This window comes from Labeo rohita, chromosome 14 (assembly GCF_022985175.1).
Source record: "Labeo rohita strain BAU-BD-2019 chromosome 14, IGBB_LRoh.1.0, whole genome shotgun sequence".
NCBI classification, from domain to species: Eukaryota; Metazoa; Chordata; class Actinopteri; order Cypriniformes; family Cyprinidae; genus Labeo; species Labeo rohita.
This window is the reverse complement of record NC_066882.1, coordinates 13,871,309-13,897,856: the sequence shown is the minus strand read 5'-3', so window position 1 is coordinate 13,897,856 and position 26,548 is coordinate 13,871,309. Positions and strand designations below refer to the sequence as shown.

Sequence of the window (26,548 nt, the reverse complement as noted above, 5' to 3'; positions counted from 1 at the left end):
GAATCTGTCAAATCACAATGAAAATATTTCACATGTATGTCATAAAGCCTTACATTTTTGAAGTCATGCACCTCCAGGACCTCATCAGTGCCGTTTCCCATTCTGAAAATCTCGATGCGTTGAGCTGGATAGATTTCCATCATGCTCTCAGTCTCCATTCCATCCAGTACAGCTTTATACTGATGATCATATACCTGTTCGGATACATACAACCAAACATACCAAATTAAAAACACAGTGGCAATAGAATATACGATCTGCAGCAATACCATTTCCCATATAAAGCTGATTGGATTTCATTGTGTGAGATAAAACATCAAGTGGAATCTGTAAGCTAAAATTGAGACTTTTTTTTTCTTTTAAAAGGATAGTTTATCCCAAAAATAAAAATTCTGTCATTAATTACTCACCCTCATGTCGTTTCAAAACAGTAAGAACAGAAATTAAGATATTTTTGACGAAATCTGAGAGCTTTCTGACCCTGCATAGACAGCAACACAACTATCACATTTAAGGCGCAGAAAGGTAGTAAGGACATTGTTAAAAGACATTGTTTATCGTAGATGATAAAAATTCATTTACACGTTGTCCCAAAGATTTTTGTGCTAAACGCAAAATAAGATATTTTGAAGAATGTGGGTAGACAAACAGTTGCTGGTCCCCATTTAATTTAATAATATAAATTATCAAATAGATAACGTTCACCAGAAAAAAAAAAAAAAAACTCATTCAGGTTTAAAACTACCTGAAGGAATTGACAGACAGATAATAGACTTTTCATTTTTGGGTGAACTGTTCTTTTAATGTTAATAAAACAACAAACCACAAAGAGAAAAATCACTCACCACTCTTGAACTTTAATAAAAATCTGTGTACAACTGTACAAATATACCGTATAAATATATTGTGTCTCACTGTTTATATTAATTTAATTTCTTGAATGCTACTACTAAATACATACTGTACCTGAAAAATAAAGCACTGTTTGTTTTATTTGTATTATGTTTATTTGTAATGTGTATCTTTGTTCTTATTTTTTAATAGCATAGATAAAATAATGACAAAGATGTTTATCTTCGCTCACTTTGACCTAAACATCTTCTTTTTTGTTATAATGAAAGGCTTTGTTTTTAAAAAAGGGAAGTTAGTTTGGCTGTACTGCTCAGTCAACATGCAAAATAGTAAAACCAACATGAAAAAGAATCATAATAAAATCGTGATATTTCTGAAAAAATATCGTGATATGACATTTTTGCCATATCGCCCACCCCTAGCTAAGAGCTACTGTTTGTGCATAAAAAACCCCTCAAAACCATGACTTTATTCATCAATTTCTTCTCTTCCGTGTTGGTCTTTGATTCTCTAATTGCATCTCATTTTGGAAAAAGCTCTTTTTTCTCCACTGAAAGTCAGTGGGGTCTAGGATTGTTTTAGACCCAACTGATTTTCATTGTTTGGCCAATAACAGTTTTCAGAATATTGTCTTCTTTTATGCTCCACAGAAAAAAGTAAGTTATAGAAGTTTGGAATAACATGACATCATTCTGTAAATGATGACAGAATTTTTATTTTTAGGTGAACTGTCCCATTAATATCAACACTGTTTATCAAACCTTCCCAGTTCCTTATTAACACAAGAATCATATCTTTTGTCAAAGCCAGTCAGTTTGCTCAGGCTGACAGGCAGCATGATTACGACCTCTATTAGCCGCAATAAGTGCGCTTCAAGTAGACTCACCAAATGTCTGATTATCTAAGGTCTCGGAAGGATTTTATGACTTTTCCCGTTGCCAGGCCTCGCAGCATTGCTGTTTATCTCAGCGCTTTCTTAAATGCTGTTTTTGGGCATGCATGGGTGGCTCCTCTCTGTCTACAAAAAATGATTCATGCCCACCAGCCAAAAACCCTGCTATTAATATTTATGTGTGTGTTGTGTTATGATGAGAAATTACACTGCTGAGCTCACCCTCATCTGTCTCAGTGGCAATTCTGAGTAATATGTTATGCTTAGACATAAGGCAAAAGATGCACACACACAGATATAATACTACATTAAGATTAATGTCACAAATCAGCGTGTTTTCTGATTATTAAAGTGCTTTATGCAGTGTAGCATAGAGCAGTAAACACATCATTTAATATCGACTTGTTTGTCAGCTCTGTTGTGGAGAGGGTAATGTATTGAAATTAGCTTGAAAGTAACTTCTGCACGGATCTGCATTTGTATTCATCCATATACAAAGAGGAAGTTATCTAAAGACGTATGTGTATGAGTGTGGCGATGGCAGAACTGATTGGACTACAGTGAATTGTAAAGAGAACGAAATACATAATATTCCATTACTGAGAAGAAGTGGGGAGATATAATGCTTGTATTAGTGCTTCGTTTATTCCAGCATTTCGGTGGGGTGATTTTGCTCTTTATTGATTGAAAAGACTTTCAATCAGTCAGTTTATCACACAAAGCTATCATATGTCTTCAAAAGGTACTTTTGCACTCTTGTTACAGCTCTAGTCTCCATTCATTTTTATTACATAGCTACACAGAACTGAGTAGTTGAGAATATCCAGAAATTCTCCTTTTGTGTTCCACTGAAGAAAGCAATACGGGTTTGGAACGACATGAGGTTGAGTAAATAATGACAGATTTCATTTTGGGGGAACTACCCCTTTAAGAACATGATGAAGAGTTAATGAACTGGGTGTCCTGTGAAGACCTTGTCAGTGTCAATTCAGCTTGAAGCTACTGCAGGCGTTCTTATTGATTAAAATCGCACAGCTTTTTAAATCCCCATTCCCTGTTCTTTTTTTGGTTGTTGTTGCTCTCCTGCATTATGACAGACCTTCCCCTTTAGCATATTTAACCTAACTAATTTTGTCTACCCTGTGCTTTCTTATTCAGGTTACCTGAATAGATGACAAAAAGGCTAGATATTACAATAATGATAATGAAAGTAAATTAGCTCTCAGCATTATGGCAGAGTACTGGAGTTCAAGGCAAAATATGGAGAAATGTATTCATTAGTGCTACATCATGAAGATACCTTAAGCATTGCATTGATTCGTGTGATAAAGTGTTTACTTCTTCAATTTTCAGACACTCAAAAAGCCTACACTCTTAAAAATAAAGGTGCTTCACGATGCCATAGAAGAACCTTTTTTGTCTAAATGGTTTCATAAAGAACCTTTAACATTTTTGTGGCAAAAGAAAGTTCCTCAGATTATAAAAAGGTAAGAAAGAGATGGTTCCTTAAAGAACCTTTGACTGAATGGTTCTTTGTGGAACCAAAAATCGTTCTTCTATGGCATCACTGTGAATACCTTTTAAAGCACCTTTATTTTTAAGAGAATACGGTGATCATGCTACTTGCCTGGCAGGATTAAATATTATTTGATTTAACCATCTTCACGCCAGAATTTACACACAACATATTAAACGTTTTGCAAATAATGGACATTATTACAATATTAACAAATAAAAATAACAGTTTTAAAGGTGTTATTTTAAGGTGTTCATTTATTGTGATTTTAATTGCATAATAAAAGCATACAAAAAAAGCTTCCTGACCTGTACATTAATTCAGATTTCTGTTTACTGAAAGAGAAAAATAAATAACTTATTTTTTTAAAATGTATAATGTAAAATTTTATTTGACCCAATCTAATGTCTTTGAATTATCTTCATTTTAGAGACTTTCTGAAGAAATATTGATATAAGCCAGTTATTCTCAAACTTTTACTTCAAGGCCTCCCACATAAAGTGGTTTTCTGATTATTTTCTTGGCCGATTTCCTTTTTTTTTTTTTTTTTTTTTTTTAAGTGTGACCTGCCCATACCGATTTTTGCCAGTTCCAGAACTATAATTGACAGCATGTCCAAATGAAAACCCTTTGTTTATGCAAAAAAAATATTTACATCATAAAAATGTATTAAACATTACATTTCTTCCAATCTGGACTAAATTACATATATTCTCTATAAATGCATTTACACAGCAAAATTTCAAATGCATAAATAATTATAAAATAAAAATTAGGGCTGTCAAATGATTAATCGCAATTAATCACATACAAAATAAATGTTTGAGTTTGCCTAATATATGTGTGTGTACTGTGTAATTATTATGCATATATAAATACACACAAATTAATGTATATATTTAAGAAAAATATGTTATGTACAAAATATTATATATAATATAAATTACATAAAAATTAAAATAAATACATATACTTGTAAATATTTCTTAAATATAAAACTCAAACATTTATTTTATTTGACAGCCCTTTAAATAATTATATAAGATTAATAAGATATGTTGGGAAAAATGCAATGATACTTTTAAATATGAAACCAAACCACCAGTAGGTGGTGGCAAATGACTGTGAGTCATTTAGTCATTCATTCAACCGATTCGTTCAAAAACGTGGATTCATTTGGTAACAAAACACCGCTGTGTTGCTCGAAGACAGGCAGCAGTTCTGTTGTTGTCAGCAAAACTGAGCAAAAACAGTCAATAATGTCTAAAATGTAAGTCACTTAAAATGAACTTCGTTTATTATCGTTTATACTATTGTATAAAATCAGTGTCACATTACAATCGTGTTGGTATTCGGGGAAAAGTTGTGCTTACCTGTTGCTTACCTGTTGCTTACCTAATATGTTACAAATATTAAAATTTTTTTTTTTTTTTTTTTTTTTTTACTGCAGTATGCATCTTTAACTTTCTATGAGTTTATTTGTTTTGATTTCTGCACAAGTCTCTCTCACATACTCACTCAAAACGGACCGGCTCGGAATCGGCAGACTGACCGGCTGGGGCGATCATGTGGAAAACCGGCTAATTCCGGTCCCTGGCCGATCAATTGGTGCATGTCTAATAAAATCATATAAAATTAGCATGTCTTTTTTTTTAATGCTAAACAACTTATTTTTAAATGATGATCAGGTGTCAACCTAGTTGAGAATCTCTTTATTAATTTTTTTAATTGACTGACAGCCCTATTTTTAACATATGTTTTAACTTGACTTGTACTTCATGTCACTATTTCCTTTTTTTTTTTTTTTTGCCTGCAATATTGATTCGCTTAGTTGGTCTCAAAACAGCAAAAAATAGCTGTATTACAGGACAGAGAAAATGTAATATTGTATCCCTGGGAGATCATAAGAATGTACTGGCGAGTTCAAAGTCTGTTCATGATATATTGTTAAAATCGTCCCTAGAGCCTAGGCCTTGAGTTCTCAATTCCTGCCAAACTCATTACTTTATAGAAGAGGCATTTGAGAGGCACAGTCTTTTGTTTACATTTTTGCAGGTATGTCATGTGACCACCACAGGAGCTTTTCAAGACTTATGACAATCTACGCACTGAGAATTCAAGTAGATTACCAATAATCTACTTCCCGGTGAAGCCACCTGGCTTCAATATACTTCAAGTATTCATGATAGATAACACGTGGAGGACTTTTCAGAGTTCTCTTGTTTACTTATTTTCATCTACTGCATGTCTGATCTCTTAGGTGGCCCAGCATACAGAGACTCTCAGGAGAGACCCACCCTGAGGAGAATTAATAACAGACAAGGAAGCCAATGAAGTCTGAGAGTGGTTTGCATCATCGTGCCCTACTGGTCCCCTGAGGATGCACGTTAAAGGTCGTCCAGACACTGTCACAGGTGAGTGGAGGAGAGAGGCTAGTATGCTCATGACAGCGTGTCCCCTTGTTGTCCTTAAGGGCCTAGAGATATGACCGCCCGTCAGAGCGCAACATGATGGCTGTCATTCAGAAGTGAGACGATGACTTCACTTGTGTCCTTACCCTGCTGAGAAGAAGACCTGAGACGAAGCAGTGTCAGCGGCACCGCCATGGAGTGCGATAAACTCCGGTAATTGAGTTGTTTTTCAGCGTGCGCCTCGAGAATATCTATATTCTTCTCAGAATTGCTATTTTATTTCTGTGCTTTATGGGTTCCTTGTTGTTTAAGGTGTACAAAGCGAGTGAAAAAATCCATCAGACTGGAGGGCTGACAGATGCCACCCAAAGAAATAAACACTAACTGGCTTTCAGTTGCTGCTGAAATATAGTACTTTGACGCCGGAAGTGTGAGTGCAGCTGTAGATTTAGCACTGGTTCGGTTGCAATACGTGAATCACCTGCAGGGTGTGCGGTCGTCTCTTCCCCTCTGCTTCTCTTCGGCAACCCTGCTCTCCACACGCTCCCTGCACTCCCGCGAATGATGATTTAACAACTACTATTCACATGGGTGGTCACATGAGCACAGCAAATTCCTCCCCGGGGTTGAGCTCCCTTCTGAAATGTTGTTATGAGAGTTTTTTTTCTTCCTCCTCCTCTGACTTGCCTATCTCTGTTTTCCACATTTTTTTCCCTTTATTTTGAGTGAAAAAGAAGTACATTTTTCTTAGAGATTCCAAACGAACACAGCTGCAACTGTCACAACAGCCCCCACAGCAACACTGCCACTTTTACAACTTCCCTACTTTCCTTTGGTTTCTTCTGCCATTAGGAAAATTAAAGACACCCTTCATTCGATCGACAGCTTGGCTTTCATCTCATAGAAAAGACGAAGTGACACTAGTGTATGAGCTATAATGAAAGCTGGATTCTTTAAAAAATGAGACACCCTAAAGAAGAAAGAACGAAAGAAAGAAAAAAACTCCAGGGTATATTGCTGTAAGATGAAGATCCCCTCAGGAAATAAGTTCTCCAGATCAGTTGGAGACAGCAGTGCAGATGGCATTCACATGTGCTCAATGCATGTCAAAAGCCACTGTGTGAGCTACTGTGTAGTTATTATTCTAGGAATTAAATGATATTCTCATTTCAACGTGCGCTAAAGATAACAATTCGCCTATTGATGGGCTCTTCATTACCGCCCTGATCAGGTCTGACTCCATTTTATCTGCCCTGAATGGTGCAGATAACAGCGGGTTCATTTCCATCACAGGTTCATCTCTATGAAATGCAAATGGTTTTCCTGTTCCATTTATTTCTGCCTTCAAAAGCCTCAGATATCAGGCATTAGCCGCAGACCGCTCACTATGTTTGTGTTTGGTGGGGGGACAAAGGCAAAGATTTATTTATTATTTTTTTTGCTGTTCTGAGACAAAGGAATTATGGAAGCAGACACCGATGACAAGGCTTGTCAGGCTGTATGACCATTACAGTTAAGATAAATGCGAAGGGAATGCTTTCAGGGCTGCCAGATGCATTTAGTACAGCATCTGGAGATGTCCGATGAAGACAAGCGGTCGCTTTCCCGACAGTCATCTGTTTTGGAACGGGTAAAACGATGGATCGCTAGCTAATATGCTGTTATGGTGACATTTATTCCTCAAGGAGTTTAGGCTTTTGCGCCATCCACTTTCTGTCAGGTTATAGTTTATAGTTTTTGAAAGACCTCCAGAAGTTGGTCTGCATCTGTCTAAATTGAGAGCTCTTGATATCTTTGTAGCCTAGCAGCTACGTTAACCCACAAAGGTCCTGTTAAATGAAAGGCCCAGCATCAAAGGCACATATGAAAATAATAGATACCTCAGATGAAATCTTAGAACACATGCCGTGTAAATACACAAGCTTGTTATTACGGGATGTTTAATTACAGTCGTTTACATAAGGAACCGAGGCCAAGAGCATCTTGTTTTGTAGGGCTCTTTTGTGCCTCTTTCAGTTCTTATTATAGCTCTGTCAACAGCAGAGTTAAAATCAACTTTTGCTTCACCCGAAAGCCACAGCTAACTATTAAAAATAGAAGTGAGCTCCCTTGCGGACATTTTGGATGCAGAACAGAAGGGGTATGAATCACTGCTTGTCTATAACTAGCTACGTTTAATGTGCACCACAAATAATAAACAATAGAGAGTGGGCTGGCACTCATCGCAGTACAAATCACATTAGTGGATGCAGAGTGATGCAATAATGCAGAGCATATTTCTTAACGCTAACTGCGTGCACTCTGATGCAGACAATACAGATGTAATTACTCACACGCCATACTTCACTGTAAATTGTTCAATTGACTAAAAAATACCTCTTTATAGCAAGAAACGGATTCTCTGTGGAATTTTAAATGCATAATTGCAAGCAATTATAGAGAAGGAATTCTAGTAGCTCAATTGTTTGAGAGCTGCAAGCTCATTCCTCTATATTTATACTCTAGAGGTTCACTGAGAATTCCTTCACAGGCGAGGGTCTCTCCGTGAGGGGAGTGCGATGACCCACTTTCCCCGCCCGGATCCCCTGCAAGTCGCTGTCGTTTGCCACGTATGACCACCTTGCTGTGGTTGACTCGCATCTGCAGCTGCTTTTAATTTGCTGGGGCACCCCGGTCCCTTTCTTCAGAGCCAACGCATACATGACTAATCGCACCAGCCATTTTAAACAACTTGAGCTCTCACTGGCGATAAATCACTTTGATCTGAGCTACTGTGCGGGTAATAGAGCTATGTTCAGGAGGGAGGGGAACCGCGGAGCATTGGGAGCAATTGCGTTTTCTCCCTAGTCAGCACGCAATTGTAAGGCAGGCTCAGGGACTGGGACACTGCGCTTTGAATCATTGTTTGCTTTTATGATCTGTTGAAAATCAACAGGCATGTGCCGTTTAATACCCTTCTGGTAGGGCTAACTCACCTAGCTGGCTTAAAAAGTGATATCAGAGTCATAAAACATGCACGTTTTTTGTTATATTTAAGCATGACATAAGTTGAAAGAGATCAACGTGCATATTTGAATGTGTTTTGGGACACTGTTATTCTTTGCAGGAAAAAAAAAAACGTTTTTTTGCTCTGAAGCTTCCAACAGTTGTCCCATAGGAAATAAAGAAAGCCCTTTCAACAGGACGAAAGAACATTTTCAGGACATTGGGTGATGCAACACTCCCAAGCTTCTGCTCTCACAACCATGATTGATATCTCTGTGCTGAAGGGTGGAAACAACTGATGTGGAGTTTATAAATAAAACCTCCAAGAGGTGACAAAAGGACCTTTCCCAAGAATACTGGGGAGTCTCACACTTTTTTTCTTCTCTCCCTCCTCTTCTTTCTCTTATTCCTTTGCGAGATTTGAGTGACTGCTATTGGAGTGAAAAACACACAATGATTCCTGTAATTGATTGTTCCTTTGAATGGCCTCGCAGTGTAAGAATGCAGGCCAATCTTCCGTCATAATAGGGTACAGGATACTGCATGAAATATTCATCAAACGCTGTTCAAAATGCTGGCACACTCTGATTCTTCTTTGTGAATGTAAAACAGATTTCACATAGAAAATATGGAGCTAAATGCCCATCTAAGAGCTGGGTTCAGAGGCGTGTAGCCGCAAAGGAAGTAACCTCTCCTGCTGTGGGAGAGGACATGATGACCCCGATTGTTACTCAGACTCACTAAAAATGACTAAATTGACTGAAGACATTCAATACTCCAGTGGCTAAGTGGCATTCAGACTGCTCGTGAGAGCAAACGCTCTGTGTTTTCAAGCTTTCAGATGCACAGGATAATTTGATTAACAGCATTAGCTGCTAATGAGAAGAGAAATGTAGCTTGGCTGAGGAGAACTATTAAGAAGCTGTTTTCATTTAAAACCATTGATTAAGGTCCAGAAACTACAGGTTTTCTGAGAGACCGTCTATTTTAGTCCACTAATTTGCATGAAAAGGTGCGTAGCAAATGCAAAATAACTCCGCTATGTGTAGCCCACACAACATCTTGGATAAATCTAACAGAAGAAGCTTAAATTTTTAGGCCTAGACAATGGAAAATTGTGTTTATACAACAATTTCCCTCCTAAAAGCATTTGTTTTGTAAGCCTCGCTTCATTCATAGCAGATCTCATAGGAGCTCTTGTCTTGAAAGCAGAATATTACTTATCTGACACTTCATCCTGCAACGTGGCAAGCAGGGAGACCTGAGGCAAGCGTTGAGGCCAAAAAGAGCTTTGGAATCGCTCTGCTCTTAAAGTGTTTTTCAGGCATTACTGCTGCTGCAAAGCCCCAGTGATGGGAGTCATCATGTATCGCTCGCATAGTAACAACATTCTGGTCTCTGTGCTTTTGCCTTGGGTGAACTGAGGGGCAGCAGTTTATTTTGGTCTCTAAAGCCTAGCTCAAGACATAGATCTACATAAAAAGGATTGGAACCAAAGCTTGCCAAGTTTTCCTACTAAGGCTTTAAATGTAAATGCGCCAAAAGTTGTGATCTGAAGGAACGGCTTAGTAGTGGACAGAATAAAAATCTATAAAGACTGCAATAGAATATGTCAAGGCATTAGTTACAAGTTATTATTGTAAGCTCCTAATGTAGTCAACTGAGAAACTTTTCTACATTTTCTTGTATAACGGTTCCACTTTATATTAGGTGGCCTTAACTACTACACTGTAAACAATTTGTTGAGTCAACTTAAACTTTAACCTGGCTGCCTTAAAATTTTAAGTTCAGTCAACTCAAAAAAAAATTTATTATTAGTTAAAATTTATTTAACTTGAAATGTTAAATTATACTAAGTGACAACTTAGATATTTGAGTTGAATCAACTCAAAATTTTAAGGCAGCTGGGTTACTTACCTATCTGTTAAGTTTAGCAAACACAAATATCTAAGTTGTTACTTAGTACAACTTAACATTTCAAGTTGACTAAACTTATTTTAGGTGACTGAACTTAAATTTTGAAGGCAGCAGGGTAACAAATTATTTTCAACAAATTGACTCAACAAATTGTGTCTTTTATTTTTTACAGCGTATGCACTTACATTTAAATTAGGGCTGTCAATTTAAAACGTTAAATAATTAGTTATGAAAAAAACAACGTAATTATTATATTTTTTTAACGCAGTTAACACGCTGGCCCCGCCCCCAGACCTGTACGTCATCTTGTAGTTCATATAGTTGACTGTTGACAAATATGATGCAGGGCAACAACTCCATAAAGCAGTTAACCCTTAAAATTCAAGATATTGGTGCAAAAAATGCCCCTGTATGTGTTTTGTCTCATAATTATATACAGTATATCACATGATATCACACAGTTAGCAAGAGCAATATGCTTTTGTCCCAAATATCACAAGCTTGAATGGGATTGAATGGGATACAACAGTTCAGTAAACAAGAAGTTGATATTGTGTTATATTGTAAACACAATATATGTTTTTGCTCAATTTTGCAGAGTACATATTACTTTAGCAGAATTGTTGCACGTCTCTAGTTTCTGAATGAATCCACGTTTTGAACGAATCATGTGAACCAATGATTCAAAGGCCCATTCATATAGAGCCATTTACTTCATTCCTGAATGAATCAGCCGTTTGAACAAATCGAATGAATGAATGAACGACTCATAAAGATGTTTACCACCGCCTGATGGCAGATTTCGTTTCTTATTTAGAGTATAATTTCATTAAATAATAATAGTAATAATAATAAAACCATTAAAGGGATAGTTCACCCAAAAATATTAATTCTGTCATCATTTACTCACCCTCATGTTGCTGCAAACCCTTCTTTTGTGGATCATAAAAGAAGGTATTTTGAAGACTGTTGCTGTTTTGGTTATCAATGACTTTCATTGAATGAACAAAAAAATATTGAGATATCTTCTTTTATGTCCCATAGTTTATGTTAGGCTGTTGCAGCCTAAATGTTTGTGTGTAATAAATTTTATGTTGAGTTAAATAAAATATTTCTTTCTAAAGCTACAATTTGTAATGTCTGCTTGTAATATATATCTGCAAATATAGCTTTAAATAATCTTTTGTGGGTATTTGAGTCAAAATTATTTTGCAATATTAATTGATCAAAACATCATGTAATTACTTCATTAAAAAAATGTAATCGACTGACAGCCCTAATTTAAATAAAACATTTGATACAACTGTGTACATGCATGTTTTTACATTGTACTTGTATTTTTAAAAATACCTGCATGTAATTAATCTGTAACTAATTTCTGTAATTACATTACAGAACAGAACAGTTGCACTGTTTACCCACTCCTTACACCTTAACCCACCCTTAAACCTACCTACCAAACCTGTCCTAATATAAAGTGGGATGAAATTGATAAATCTATTAAGAATCTGCTATTTTCGCCAAAATATTGCATTTGCATGTATTTAGTAAAATATGGTCTATGTAGCACTACTATGTAGCATGATTAAATACACAACCTAACAAGTATAATGCTTCCATAAATATTCTTCCTTTTCATTCCTGTTTTCTCATATACTGATTACGCTTTGCATGAAGTAAATCACAGTGAATTAGGTTTAAGAACATGTATCTTTAGCGTTGATGATCAAGTGTTTGTACCCTCGCTTGCTATTGGCTCGCGCCTCTCTTGACAGCTAGTTTTTTCCGGTCTCATGCAGAGCAAGTAGGTTCAGAGCTTGGAGGATTGTGTCAACAAAAAAAGTTCTCAATGCCGAGATGGCTTTGAAGTTAACAGCGGCAAAAAGGTGTTAACCGTTGGTGTGTAAATTGAAACACAGTCTTCCACTTACTGAGGGTTTCAAGTGGATAAAGAAGCAGAGAGCTCTCTGAATGTCGTTTTATCACATAGCACATGTAATGTATTATACATGCATCCGGCTATTTTTCACATTCCCAATGCAATCAGCTTTCTTTTAATGTTTCATCATTTAGCCTCATTAAAATCTGTAAATGATGTGCCCAGTTATTAAATGATGAAGAGTTTCAAAGCTTATTGAAAATAAGCTAATACTCTAAGCCAAGCTTTCTGGAGAGCCGTATTCAGTTCTAACCTTGGCGTGCGGAATACATCTGTGTTTACTGCAAATAGCGACACTGTCTGAAGGTTTTTTAAATGACTTTCTTTCAAGAGGTAAATTGACTTGATTTCGCTGTCTGCCGTCAATGCCTCTATAAGCAGAGAGCAAAATTATAGACCTAGGTAGAGCACGAGCAAATCAACACCTCGTGTTTACTCTTCTTACAGACTTTGCCTGTGTCATTAGTAGATGAATGAGCTCCACATCGCTGATGAAAATCATTTCACATTCCAACAGCTTGTGAAAAATATCTGCAAGGTCAGTGGTGCTATTCAATGTACCTCATCTTTGCTGTTCCACCAATCTGATTTCCCTCCCACTGAAAGCTCAGTGGTGAGGAGTGAGATAAAAGATTGACATGTTTAATTATTCAATAATGCGCTAATTAAGCTTTTCGTGCATTTTGACTTCTTTATATAGCTTATTAGGATGCAGACATGACACTGTGATTTGTGTTTTCTGGAGCGATTTATCTCCTCAAGGCTTTGATGAGACGCCACACCTATTGCTTGATTTTATTTCCTTTCTGAGATCACCCTAGTGGTTAAATAAAAAAGACCTGTCTGGACTCTTAATGCTTTCAGTTTTTTACTTTATTCATAGTTTTTGCCTTGTGATGAAAATATATTTTTAATTAGTCAATATATTTTCATATTGATGTTTCCATCATACTGTTTTATGCGCATTTTGAAGTATTGCATCAGAAACGAGTAATGGAAACGCCAATCTCAAAAATAAAAAAAATCCCTTAATTTGCAAAAAGGTTTTTATGCTCGCTTGAGGTCATTTTTGAAATGTGAAAAAGGGTTAATACGAATAATGGGAACTGGAAACGCATTTACTGAATTTCTCCATGTGCATCAAAACAGTCATGTGACTGCGCACTATGGGACGGTATAACCTGACTAACCCATGAACCGATCTTGTTGCACAGCATCTGAAATGTTATGGTCATTCTTAAATGCCCGAGCAAAGTCTGTCATCAAAGTATTTCTGTATAATTGGCTCCCAGAATCTTACACGACTGCAGTCCCAAACAGCAGGAATCCACCACAGAAAGCAAATACCGTATTTATTTTGTTTCGTCTGCTTGCTCTGAGGCGCAAGTAATTTATAATATATTAAAACTGTTATATTCAGTCTTGTCTCCTACTTTTCTTAGTAATATAGTGCCAGTTTATAAGGGAGTGACGATTTTGTTGTCTTAGACTTGTTGCATAGTTAAACTTGCAACTTTGGATGGAAACCCAACTGTAGTCTTATTCTTTTGTTGTGGTGTTGTGTTTTTTTTCATCATATTTTCTTTTATTTTTTCCATCTTGTCATCAAAATCCTTGTAAAGACTCCAGTATGGTTGTGTCTTCAAAACAACCTGAACATATTCCAGTTTCTTAAAACATTAAACAGAACTGTAAGTAGTTCATTGTTATGTGACAGACAGACGCTTCTTGTTTTCTGTTTCACTTAAAAACTGTGGCAGATTGTCTCATATACAACATGTGCTGAAGAGATAAATTATGCACTGATCAATTTCAAGGTGTCTGTTGGTTAGATTGCTGCTATGTCAAGTGAAAAGGCTAGCTATGTGATGTTTTATTTACACACTAGGCCTATTGTCATCTTGATGATTTTCTCGGTACCATGCAAATGTCATGCTTTCAGCAGGTCATGAAAATCTCATTATTTGCCGACATTACGAACATTTTCCTATGCTATAATTTTGTTGTTGATGATTTAAAAGACATGACGCTTAACAACATGCCAGCCCCCAACTAGCATGCAGGTCAATACTTTGCATGCATTGCCTCTCTCATTGGAAATCTTTCAGCTCCCACTAGGAGATGTCAATCATCTTAGTGTTTAATATTTTATCACTGAATCAAGCAGGATCCCCCCAAAGGGCTATTAACTCTGACTGACTAACAGAAGCACATCTGCTGGGGTATGCTGGGAAACTACTTTTGATAAGTGCCACATTGAAGCAACAAAACAACAACCGGTTCAGTCCAGTAATGTCATCACATTGATGGGTGACTGAGTCCATTTTTAAGCTTGTTATATAGATAAAATTCAGAAACTGATCTCATGTCAAAATGGGAAGTTCACCTCGACTACTATTCACATATCAATGACTGTGAATTTAACTCCATATCTGGTTGACAGATTTAACCCTTAATCCATTTGAAATAATGAGGCACATTCTGTGGATCTGGGTGGTGTTAAGAACGGTTTCAAAAAAGATAATCTGATGAAATCTACTCTTATGTGAGAGAGCTGTGTGGCAGGACTAGTTCTTGGCACCCTGTGTAGAATCGAAACGGGATGTGAAAGCTCAATCAGAATCTAAATTGCGCAAGAGAAAAAGAACTGAACTCTGTTCTGTTCTCTGATTTTCAGGGGACGACGTCTTAATGGGAAAGAGGAAGAGGCAATGGATGGTAAAGGAAATGGGCAGCACGTCCATAATGAAGTGGGGAGTATTTTATGTGTGTTGCTTGCACAGACCAAGAACATTGTGAATCTGTATTTGTCTAATGTACTATTTGAGATTTCCCAAAATTTACTGAGGCTAATATGACTTTGCTGTGGAGCGGCTGGTTATGTATAGATTTCAGTCCGGCTGTTGCCAGAGCAACGAATGACCAGTGACATCATGCAATTATTTTTCCCCTTTCTTATTCTTTTTTTCTAATTTGGCACATCTGAAATAGGTGTGAATCATAATAAATAAGAGAAAATGTCTAGTGATTCATATGCAGTAAATGTGATAAAACGAATAATATTAACACAAATCATTATTGAAATAGTTCCAACCTAGGCTTATTGAAAATACATGACTCTATATACATTTCTGCAAAACTGAAAAAACTTACCTATATGTACGAATCACTGCAGTTTCCATTTGAAATTAATACTATTCCTTTTTGAAATTCCTTTTCACACACATTATGATTTACAGGTACAAAGTTTTGATTAATAAAGCCTAATTGTTACACAATTACTTGCAGAATATTATGACTTCAAAACAATCCTGCACAATTTGAAAACTGATACTCTTGAATGCTGTTGTCACATATTTAGCTTCATATGGATGAGTTTTCTTACTCAGTAGGTTTGCTCGTTAGCTCATGTGGTATGGCGAAGAGCTCCGGTACGAACCTCGTAAAACTGTTTCGACAAAACAGCTCAAATCTGCATAAGGAAGTTAAAATAGCACAGCTGCATCAGCAAATGTGTTTTTATATCACTTTTGCTTTTGTTATCACTAACGGGTAGGTTTAGGGCAGTGTTGCCAAGTCCACAGTTTTCCCTTGGAATTGGGATACTTTAACACTGTTGCCGCTGCTTGTTTTTCATGTCCGTGGGTTGATGCGACCCCCAATAAAGTAATATTTAGCCACTGGGATGCTTATTTTGCCAAGGGAACCCCACCAAAAAATGTGTATTTTACCCCCTGGAATGCAATTTATTTATTTTTTGTTGTTGTTACGGGGACCACCTCAAAACATGAGTATTAGTATGAGTAATTTACTGTACTGTAATTCAAGCAATGCTTTCTAGGAAATTAATTCTCTCTCTAACAGGCTTTTAAACCTTCAAACTAAAGGCTTCGCCAAACCAGCATTCAGTTCTTTTTCCACTAACATTGCTATTCAGGTTAAAGTTAGTATTTCTTTGAAATGTGATACTTACTTATAATCAAATTTAAAGGGGGACTTTAAACGAATGATTTTGTCATTAATCACCCCCATGCGAAACCCGTAAAAGTTTCATTCGTCTTCAGAACACAAATTAAGATATTTTTGATGCATTCTGATGGCTCTCTGACCCTCCCATAGACAGCAATGTAATTAATACGATCAACATCTAGAAACGTAGCAAGGAGATCGCAAAAATAATCCATGTGACATCAGGGGTTCAACCGTAATTTTACGAATCTATGAGAATACTTTCTGTATGCAAAAAAAAAAAAAAAAACACAAATAACGACTTTATTCAACAATCCTTCACACTCACCCTAGCACCAGTATTCCCTGAACACGAACAGCGTGTGCTATTTTGAATGCTTGAATGCTTTGAATAATTAGATAATAATTACATTCGTAAAATTACGGTTGAACCCCTGATATCACATGGATTATTTTAGCGATCTCCTTGCTACATTTCTGGATGTTGATGGTGGTAATTACATTGCTGTCTATGGGAAGGTCAGAGAGCTGTCAGAATGCATCAAAAATATCTTCATTTGTGTTCTGAAGACAAACTAAGCTTTTACAGGTTTGGAACAACATGGGGATAAGTGTTTAATGACAAAATTTTCATTTTGGGGTGGAGTAACTCTTTAAATTACAATTCTGCATCCTCAATTTAGTTGTGAATGGCACACAACCATGTTTGTTGTTTGAAGTGAAGCTGTTAACAGAATCCATTAAATGGCTTTTTGTTTATGAATTAATAGTTATGCTAATTAGATTTCAAATCAATTGAATATGAATTCTGTCTTTCTCTGATGTCATTGTTTCTGATATAACAAAAAATGGCAATAGACTTATTACCTCTGCACAGGCTCTCATTTTTCTGTTCATAATACTTAACAGGAATCCAGGGCAGTGCCTGAAAACATATAAAACACTTCTACAGTCGTTCACAATCCACCTGAGAGCCCCTGACTGGCTAGAGCGGATGTGTCATGTTCCCCTGCCTCTGCTTTACAAGGGAACAGTTTGTTTCAGCCAGGTGGAGGTCAGAGACTATTGCATCAGCCCGGTAAAAACACAAGCTCATAAGTGAATAAATGAGTCTGATGAGTGAAATAAAAGAAGATTGCAGACCCGAAAGCACCACCCGTCTGGAGGGGCTTCCAAAGGCAGCTGCTCGGATTGGCCGGTCTGCTTCATTACTGTAATTATTTTCCCACAAGATCTGAAGACCTGAGGATTTTCGACATGTAGAGAGAAGGGGCAAACAAAGATTTGGCCTATTTTATGAGCGCTTTCAGAAAGCAAACAGCGCCGCCATCACGCCTTCCTGGAGTCTATCCATCTTTCCTGCAAGGAGGCCGACACGACAGCCCCAAAAAAAAGCCCAGTTGCTGGACACGGCCTGTAAACAAACCTGCTCGGGGGGGCCGTTCTTTGCCCGGCACCTGCCACTATTACTGGAGAGCAGGTGCAACTGTGTTCATTAAGATACACATCAGGACACAGAAGTCCTTAAGAGCCGGTTGGGGGCACATTTTGCGAGGCTGCCTTGCAAACACAACATAGCAACAAGGTGAGCGAAGTAATTTCAGCTTGAATAATGGGGGGCGTCTCGTGAGCCTGACAGACGTGTGGGGCGAAAGCAATTTCACAGCACCTCTCCGTCGCTGCTCGTGTGATCTATTCGAGGTGTTCGCCGACACCGCGGTCAATATGACAGACACCGGTGGTTCGGGCCTGATAAGGTAGCCTGAAAGAACACGGCTTGGGTGCTGCACGTGCGTCTGTTAGCCACGGTTCCTTAAGAGACAACGGGCATTCAGAAAGGTCAGAAAAATAGATGACATCAGCTTAGTGCAGCAGATGTTTTGGGATAAAGGGCAGCAGCGCTACTACGCGTCTCATTTTAAAGGCATTTGCTTTAAATTCGGCAATATGACAGGCGTCTAATCCCACAGGAGCCAGTAGAACAATAATTAGGACATGGTAAACATGATGGCGGCGTTGGACAACACGCAGTCGCACAGTCAGACGCACACACGCCCATCTTAAACACATAGTAGCGTTGAGAATGATGGCTAACTCTTTATCTTCCCTAAGCTTCTGTAACAACATATGTTTGTAAGTAATTAAAAGAAGTTCCCAAGCGGTTACTATGTCATATTGAAATACAATATGGTGAGCAAATTACCTTTCCACAGCAGTTTATGCAAAGCTAGACACAGGAGACCGCTTTGCCTCTCCCTGCTGCCACATGGAGGGATTGGCAAAGACAATCTCCTGCTCTATTGATGTATTGACTTCTAATTAGTTTGTCAGGAGCTGTACCTTTTAAGAGCATGGGAATAATTGATGATGCCTTACCTAGCAAAATAAGAAAAGCGGGAAACATTTCATATTTCATCAAGTCTAAATAAGGGGAGGCGGGGCTTATGAAATATGCAGTGTTGGTTTGAAATATTCATATCTAAGCTACAGAATTGTGATGCCCCGAGCTGCAATAGTTGCACATTCAGGTTTCATTGTTGATGTCAGCACTTGAGGCGTACTGTGTGTGTGTGTGTGTTTTACACACATTGCTTGCCTAATATTTCCCCCTGACTGCTGTTGAGAAGAGACCCCCTAACAGTTGGGCCTATCATTGTGTTTTAAAGCACCATTATACTGGTCGTTGCTGGATATCAGCAACTACACAGGCCTTAAGTTAGCCGACTGCAGCAGTTCGAGACTGTGAGCCCTCGCTCTCGATCTCCACAGCCCAGACTTCCAGTGTCATTAAGCCCATTACATGCCCTGTGAGAATCTTCACTGCTTCTGCAGCTCAAAGTGATGACTCCTCAAGCAGGAGCGTGAAATATCTGATGCGGAAATTAGAGCGGAGCTTCAGCAAACGCGTTAAAAGAATTGGTTGTTAAACGAGTTACATCCTCAGGAAGAATTTATGCATGACACGGTATAGCGAAGCATAAGGTTTGCATGTCTGTTGACACCTCGGTATTGACAATTACTTACACTCCATCCATTATTGGGTATAAACAAGAATTGAGGAACTATAATGAATAATATCTATGTTTTGCAGTTCTGGTTATTGTAGCAATCTTATTATGAAAAACGCACTATATATTTATCTATTCATTCTGCTGTTTTCTCCAACTCACTGTGATGTTATTGTTTATGCCAAGGAAATCAAGATTGGATTCAGTCAGTTCCAAGAATACTAAACAGTGTGTGCAGATGTTTCTGTGCCTTTCATTTCCATTCCACGATTGTTATTCTAATCATTTCCTAATTAATCCACAACCAGGCACCATGCTCAATAATATCTCTTGGTCTCCACAATAGATTTGGATTTCTCTTACCTTCCCAGGGCTTGGGCTCCATATATATCTCAAGCTGAAGATACATAGGGCCAATACCAGGAATACCACACTCAGAATGATGGCGGCACACTGGTAGGCACGATACCTGGCCTTTCTTTCCTTCTCTTTCCCCATCTCAACCTATAAACAAAGTCACATTATCGTGCATTTGAATATACAGTTGAAGTTTACCTTGCAAAATCTGTGAAATGTTAATTATTTTACCAAAATAAGAGGGATCATACAAAATGCATGTTATTTTTTATTTAGTACTGAAATGAATAAGATATTTCGCATAAAGGACTATTACATATAGTTCACAAGAGAAAATAATAGTTGAATTTATTAAAATGACCACATTTAAAAGTTTACATTCTTAATACTGTGCTGTTACCTGAATGATTCACAGCTGTGCTTTTTAGTTTGTTTAATGATAGTTAGTTCATGAGTAGCTTGTTTGTCTTCAGGTCCTACAAATTCTTTGGTTTTTCAGCATTTTTGTGTATGTGAACCCTTTCCAACTATGACTGTCTAAAAAGATGGATCTAAACATCATACTTTCAGAAGGAAACACAATGCATTAAGAGCCAAGGGTGTAAACTTTTGAACATAATGATGTGTACTATTCCTATATATATATATATATATATATATATATATATATATTTTTTTTTTTTTTTTCATTTAGTACTGCCCCTCAGAAGCTGCAGAAGATACTTACATGTTTCCCAGAAGACAAAATAAGTTAAATTTACCCTGATCTTCAAATTTAAAAAGTTTTCACTCCCCTGGCTCTTAATGCATAGTTTTTCCTTCTGAAGCATAAGTGAGCATTTCAACTTTCTGTAATAGTTGCATATGAGTCCCTCAGTTGTCCTCAGTGTGAAAAGATAGATCTCAAAATCATACAGGTCAGTACTAAAAAATAATAATAATAACATGCATTTTGTATGATCCCTCTTATTTTGGTCAAATAATTAACATTTTGCAGATTCTGTGTGTAAACTTTTACTTAAACTGTACATATGGTGTGATTTCATGTAAAGGTTTCACACACTGAACATATTGTATGCACCACAATACTCAACGAAGAAAGAAATAATCACATAGGCAATTTGAATTCTTCCGAGATCAGAACAAAAGGTCACATTTATTAAAATTGTCCCAAATTAAAAGTTCGTCTGTTCGATTAAATTCCCGGAGCTTATGGCCGCAAATTAATAAAGAGAGGCTTTTGTTCCGGCTGGGTTCCAGGAGGGAGAGTGTAAAAGCTTACTATTCACAGTGGTGTGCTCTGCTATCTCTCAGGACATGGCCAATCAGAATTATGAAATATGGAGGAACAAGCTTCAATTAGCCAACGTCTCTTGCTGAAACAGAAGCTTAAAGAACAGAAATAGCAGTGGTGACTGGGGGGCAGTGGTTATTTAGAGCTTACAGCCCAGACCTCTATGAATGCTTATGGTTTCATGCTTTGAAGAAATACTGAATAATGCACTTTATTATAATAGTAATGTTGAAATGTTGGTGTGAGGTGTCATTTAAATTAAATAAATCTCTAACGAAAAACTAAAAGGTATTTAACACTGTATGTATTGTATTTTAAAATATGAGTTAAAAATGACATATCATGAAAATCTGACTTTTTCCGTGTTGAAGTGCTATAATTGGATCCCCAGTGCATCTACGAACCCAGAAAACGTGACAAAAGACAACCCACTAACTTTGTTTTGGCAAACCTTTATCTGCCAGCATGGTAAAAAAAACTAGCAAGTTAAATTTCGGTCCCCCATGACGTAGACAGGGGATCTTATTGTAATATTACCGCTCCTTAATCTGCACGTTTCCACCCAAGGTGGTGCCATTCTGGTTTTGCAAGCGACAACAGTGTACCAGTTCTAATGCCATGGCAAAAGTTTAAGCAAAGCATGCTTAGTGTTTTGTCATTGGCTGCACTGATGAGCACAGAACACTATTTAGAGTTGCAGCCTCAGATGAGACAAGGGAGCAGTGGATTTATTAATTGATTTACTATATTACGCTGCTGCCACACAGAACTAATATAAACATGGGATTTCTTTCCCATCTGTTTACCTTCACAGATATAACCGACTGTTTTTGTAACTCATGTTTTTAACATAAACTTGTGTGTATTTGACAGTTTAAGCGCAATAAGACATGAAAGAGAACTTAGTTTAGCCATGTAACAGCCACTTTCTGTGCGCATGCTTCAGATGTGTGCGCTCAAAAAACGTATATCAGACTTTTATACTAATATGGTTTAAAACGCATGATTTCAGGACAATAGACATGATAATGAAAACTAAACAGATGTTTTTTGGTATCTGAGGTACAAGCTGTAAAGGCACAGCTCTACTCTAGAAAAGGGGGAGGGGAGCATCAGCTCATTTGCATTTAAAGAGACATGCATGAAAACAGTGTGTTTTAGCTGCCTCTCAAAATTCATTTTCAGATTGATATAATAAATGATCTGTGGGGTATTTTTAGCTGGAACTTCACAGACACATTTTGGGGACACCTAAGACTTGTATTACATATTGTAAAAAGAGGCATAATAGGTCTCCTTTAAAATGTGAGTTAAAAAAGGTTTCCTTCCTTTTGGCTTTTTATGGATTGAGGTAGCATTTTTGAGTTGGCAAGTAAGCAGGCTGTTATTATTAGCACTTTGAAATAAAAAAATTTTTCCCAAAACTGCACATGTCCAGCCAAATTTGCCAAAATATCCTTAAGCACTGTATATCCTTCAGTCTCTGAAATATTTTCTACTTTGCCAAGATATCTGGCTGGACCAAAGCCAACACTGTTTTTTCTGATTATTTTGGTGCGGTCTGTAGAATGGAAAGCGCCAGCATCATTTCTTTCACTTTGTGACAGAATAAATAACAAAATGTGGCAGACTTTATGCAAAATAGTCAAAATGCGGCTTGCGAGACAACGTCTGATTTATAGAGCAGCCTGCAGCTCTGAATAATTTTATTTGTGACAGAAATTGTGACAAGGTGATAAAAAACATCCGGGGCTTAAGTCCCAGAAGCCCACCCCTAATATTGCCCTTGGTGGTGGCTCCTGCGATTGTACTTTATCTCACAGTTTAAGACCGATATCAGATCATGTCATTGAGGATTTACCAGATAGATATTCTTGAAAAGTATGCACGCATATAAATGCACTGAATAAGACAGTTTCACATCGAGTTTGTCATGTGCGCCCTGTTAAAAACATCAAGGCATAAACCCTCTCGCTACGCATGACGGGAAACAGGAGGACAAACAATTAGAGAAGCCTGAAATTCCTCTAAAGAAGAATTTCCCCTTGCATGAAGCAAAAATGCGAATAGAGACGGAGCTGAAATCCAGAGGTTGCATAAGCAGTGGAAACTTGACTGGAGGACAACGTTCCATCTGCTCGGAATACAAATGGCTCTGAAAATATACCGACGGCTGCCAGCAAAACAGTATTAAACCGGTTTAAGGTTAAGAATCAGTGAGGCAATTCTGCTGTAGCGGGATTGAGTCTGAGTCTACAGTGATGAAGGGAGCCGAGGGCCCCCTGCTGATGAGAGAGAGTGACGAAGGGCGAAGAGGAGAAAGAGACAGAGCTGGAGGGAGGGTGCGAGAAAGGAGAGATGAGAGAGGAAAAGGAAAGAAGTTGAAAGAAAGGTGGAGCGAGAGAGGGAATAAGAGAAAAGGAAGAAAAACAGACGCAGTCGACAGTCGTCCTAAGAAGACCATTTTCATCTGAACGGATAAAACGGGAAGAATCCCCCTGTAATGTCTGTTATTTCATATCATTGATGGCCATGGAGATCTTTCTTCTTAAAAGAAATTGCACAGTGTTGTACAATTGCTCAAATCTATATTTATCATCACCAGCTCTATGCTAGACTGAAAGGGTATATTAATAATTCTCTGTTGTTACATTATTTTTGAAAAGAAATCCACCCACTTGATTTTCAGCAGAGCAGGCATATGATTGTATACAATGCTGAGAAGATGATCTTGATTACTTAATTGTAAATCATGTGGAATAATTTGCACAGTAGTAAACGTCTAGCCGTACAGCCGTGCAGAGCGGCGCTCAGCTGGAGAAAAGGCATAGAGTGCAAGAAAGCAACTCAGAAAACTAAACACTCAAAATGCCTTGCAGTCAGAAATAATTAACATTTTACCCCACCTGACATTCACATATCACAACCTTTGAAAAGAGCAATTTAACACAAATTAAAAATCAATCTAAGATTGAGATCTTCCACATATCAAACCCTCTTTACTGAAGCTTTTTAGCATTTAAATATATATATATATATATATATATATGATTTAGTTGTTTTATATTTATACATTACAGAGAGAATCATTATTCCAACTGAATACTGATTTTCTCATGAAGCATTGCATATTTAAATTTTGAGACTTTTCCCCCCCCTTCTTTATAATTTTGTATCATATAAAAAGCTAGTAATACTCACATCTTTGCAAAGCACTTGTTGACTGCTGAAGTAAGGGTTACTCTCCATAACTGCAGCTGGAGCGAAGATAATCTACTCTTGAAACCTTCTTTCACCCAGATGTTCCTCTCACTGGGAACTTTCTTTCCACTGGTAATTTGGGAACCTGATCAAGAGGGAGGGTTCCTCCTTCAGATGGGATGGAATGACTGTAACTACTGTGGTTCTTTTTTTTTGTACACAAAGCAGATGTCCTGACATTCATCTGTGAATGGAGATTTCGCTGAGGTGAGCATTATTAGTCGCTCAGATTATTTTAAAGTTATTTCAACATTCAATCATTCACAATCTAATTCTGCTTATTAATTCTGCTATACATACTTGGTCATTATTAGTAAGAATCTGGAAATGTGGGTTTCAGGTTTACAAAAACAGAACTCGGCTGCTTTTCTTTGCAACATAGCAAGCAACTTTGGACTTTGCAAGCAAACCATCTTTAATAATTAATTGCACAACAGCGTATTCATCAAATGCAAGCACAAGTATCAAAAGCATTAAGTTTCTCATGTTATGAATGTTGACTAACAAAATCAGTGTGAAAAATTTTGCTCAATATGATAGTGGTTCTTTTGAGCTGTGTCTCTGAGGTCTCCACTGTGGATAATGGATAAAAGCTGTTATATTTATAACCTATAGCTTCTGTTATAACACTTCTCTTAGAGCAAAAGCAGCTGACCTCAAGATGTGAGCTGAGATTTGAGGTGCTTGCATACCTTATATTATTTCAAGTTTGACCCAAGCCATTTGGAGAAATTTGACCCTGACTTGAAAAATCAGACATGATGAGTACTTTTACTTGAATATTTTACAAGGCCATCTCACAAAGATGAATGTGAAAGCTCACTGGAACTTACAAGAAGGACTCTGTATGGCGATCAGTCAATGAAATGGTGGGAGACTAGTGTTTAGGCTAATATTTGTCTGCCAGCTTTTTGCAACCAGCTTGACTAAATCTTTACATTCGCACTGGCATTTTCATTTCGCATAACTCATCTGTAAATCTGTTTCAACAGAAGAGCTGGGCTCCCATTGAGAGCCATTCCAACCCAGCGGCGCTCAGGACAGCAGAGGAAGGCTTTCTGAGCCATAAAAAGAAAACGTAAACAACACTTCGGAGAACTGGAATGACATTGAGAGGCCAAAGAAAACAATGTGAAACACTCAGCCAGTACAGAAGATCAAATAGGAGATACAGTAGGGTGATTAACTTGAATTTCTCATTTGCAGTCAGACAGATAAGACATAACTGTTAACTTAACACTTTCTTTTCACCAAGGTTTTCACCTTATACACATTAATGATATTTTTCAGATTTATCAAGCTTATCATCACTATTTCCACTGTTGTTTCATGCACTGTTATGTGAACCGTAAGCTTGTGTTAATGTTAATTAATGGGAACACAGACCACACTGTTTCTGAGAAACCGTCAGTTACTTGCCATCTGCAAACGCTTGCTTGTCGATGCCAGGCACTGTTATGCTTCTCATGAAAGTAGTAAAGAATGCTAACTTAAAGGAGAAGTCCACTTCCAGAAAAAATTTACAGATAATGTACTCACCCCCTTGTCATCCAAGATGTTCATGCCTTTCTTTCTTCAGTCGTAAAGAAATTATGTTTTTTGAGGAAAATATTTAAAGATTTTTCTCCATATAATGGAGTGGTATGGTGCCCAGAGTTTGAACTTCCAAAATGCAGTTCAAATGCGGCTTCAAACGATCCCAAATGTGGTTGTAGATGATCCCAGCCGAGGAAGAAGGTTCTTATTTGGCGAAACGATTGGTTATTTTCATTAAAAAAATACAATTTAAATCTCAAACACTCGTCTTGTCTTGCTCTGGCTGAACTCTGTGTATTCTGGTTCAAGACAGTTAGGGTATGTTGAAAAACTCCCTCAACTTCAAAAAATCATTTCAAAATCGTCTTACATCACTGCAGAAGTACCGACACAGTCTTTGCAAAGTGAACATGCAAAGAAGATCAAACACCCTTAACAAAAAAGGTAAAACAGCGATATATGGCGATTTTGAAGTTAAGGGAGAACATAAGATGGGAGTTTTTGACATACCCTAACTGTCATGAACCGGAAAAAACAGAGTTCAGGTTATAAATTGTATTATTTTTATAGAAATAACCGATCGTTTCGCTATGTAAGACCCTTCTTCCTCG

General features: G+C 37.4%; 1 protein-coding gene across 1 annotated transcript in view; it reads right to left on the bottom strand.

Moving 5' to 3' along the window:
• tnmd (tenomodulin) overlaps positions 1 to 24,481 on the bottom strand; it is a 45,815-nt gene extending 21,334 nt beyond the window's left edge. Inside the window, exons 1-3 of the mRNA XM_051127016.1 lie at positions 24,342 to 24,481; positions 19,853 to 19,993; positions 54 to 194 (exon numbers count right to left, since the gene is read on the bottom strand). Coding sequence (XP_050982973.1) covers positions 54 to 194; positions 19,853 to 19,993; positions 24,342 to 24,389 — 330 coding nt within the window. The 5' untranslated portion in view covers positions 24,390 to 24,481. The remainder of the gene's footprint in view (positions 1 to 53; positions 195 to 19,852; positions 19,994 to 24,341) is intronic.
• Positions 24,482 to 26,548: the final 2,067 nt, after the last annotated feature.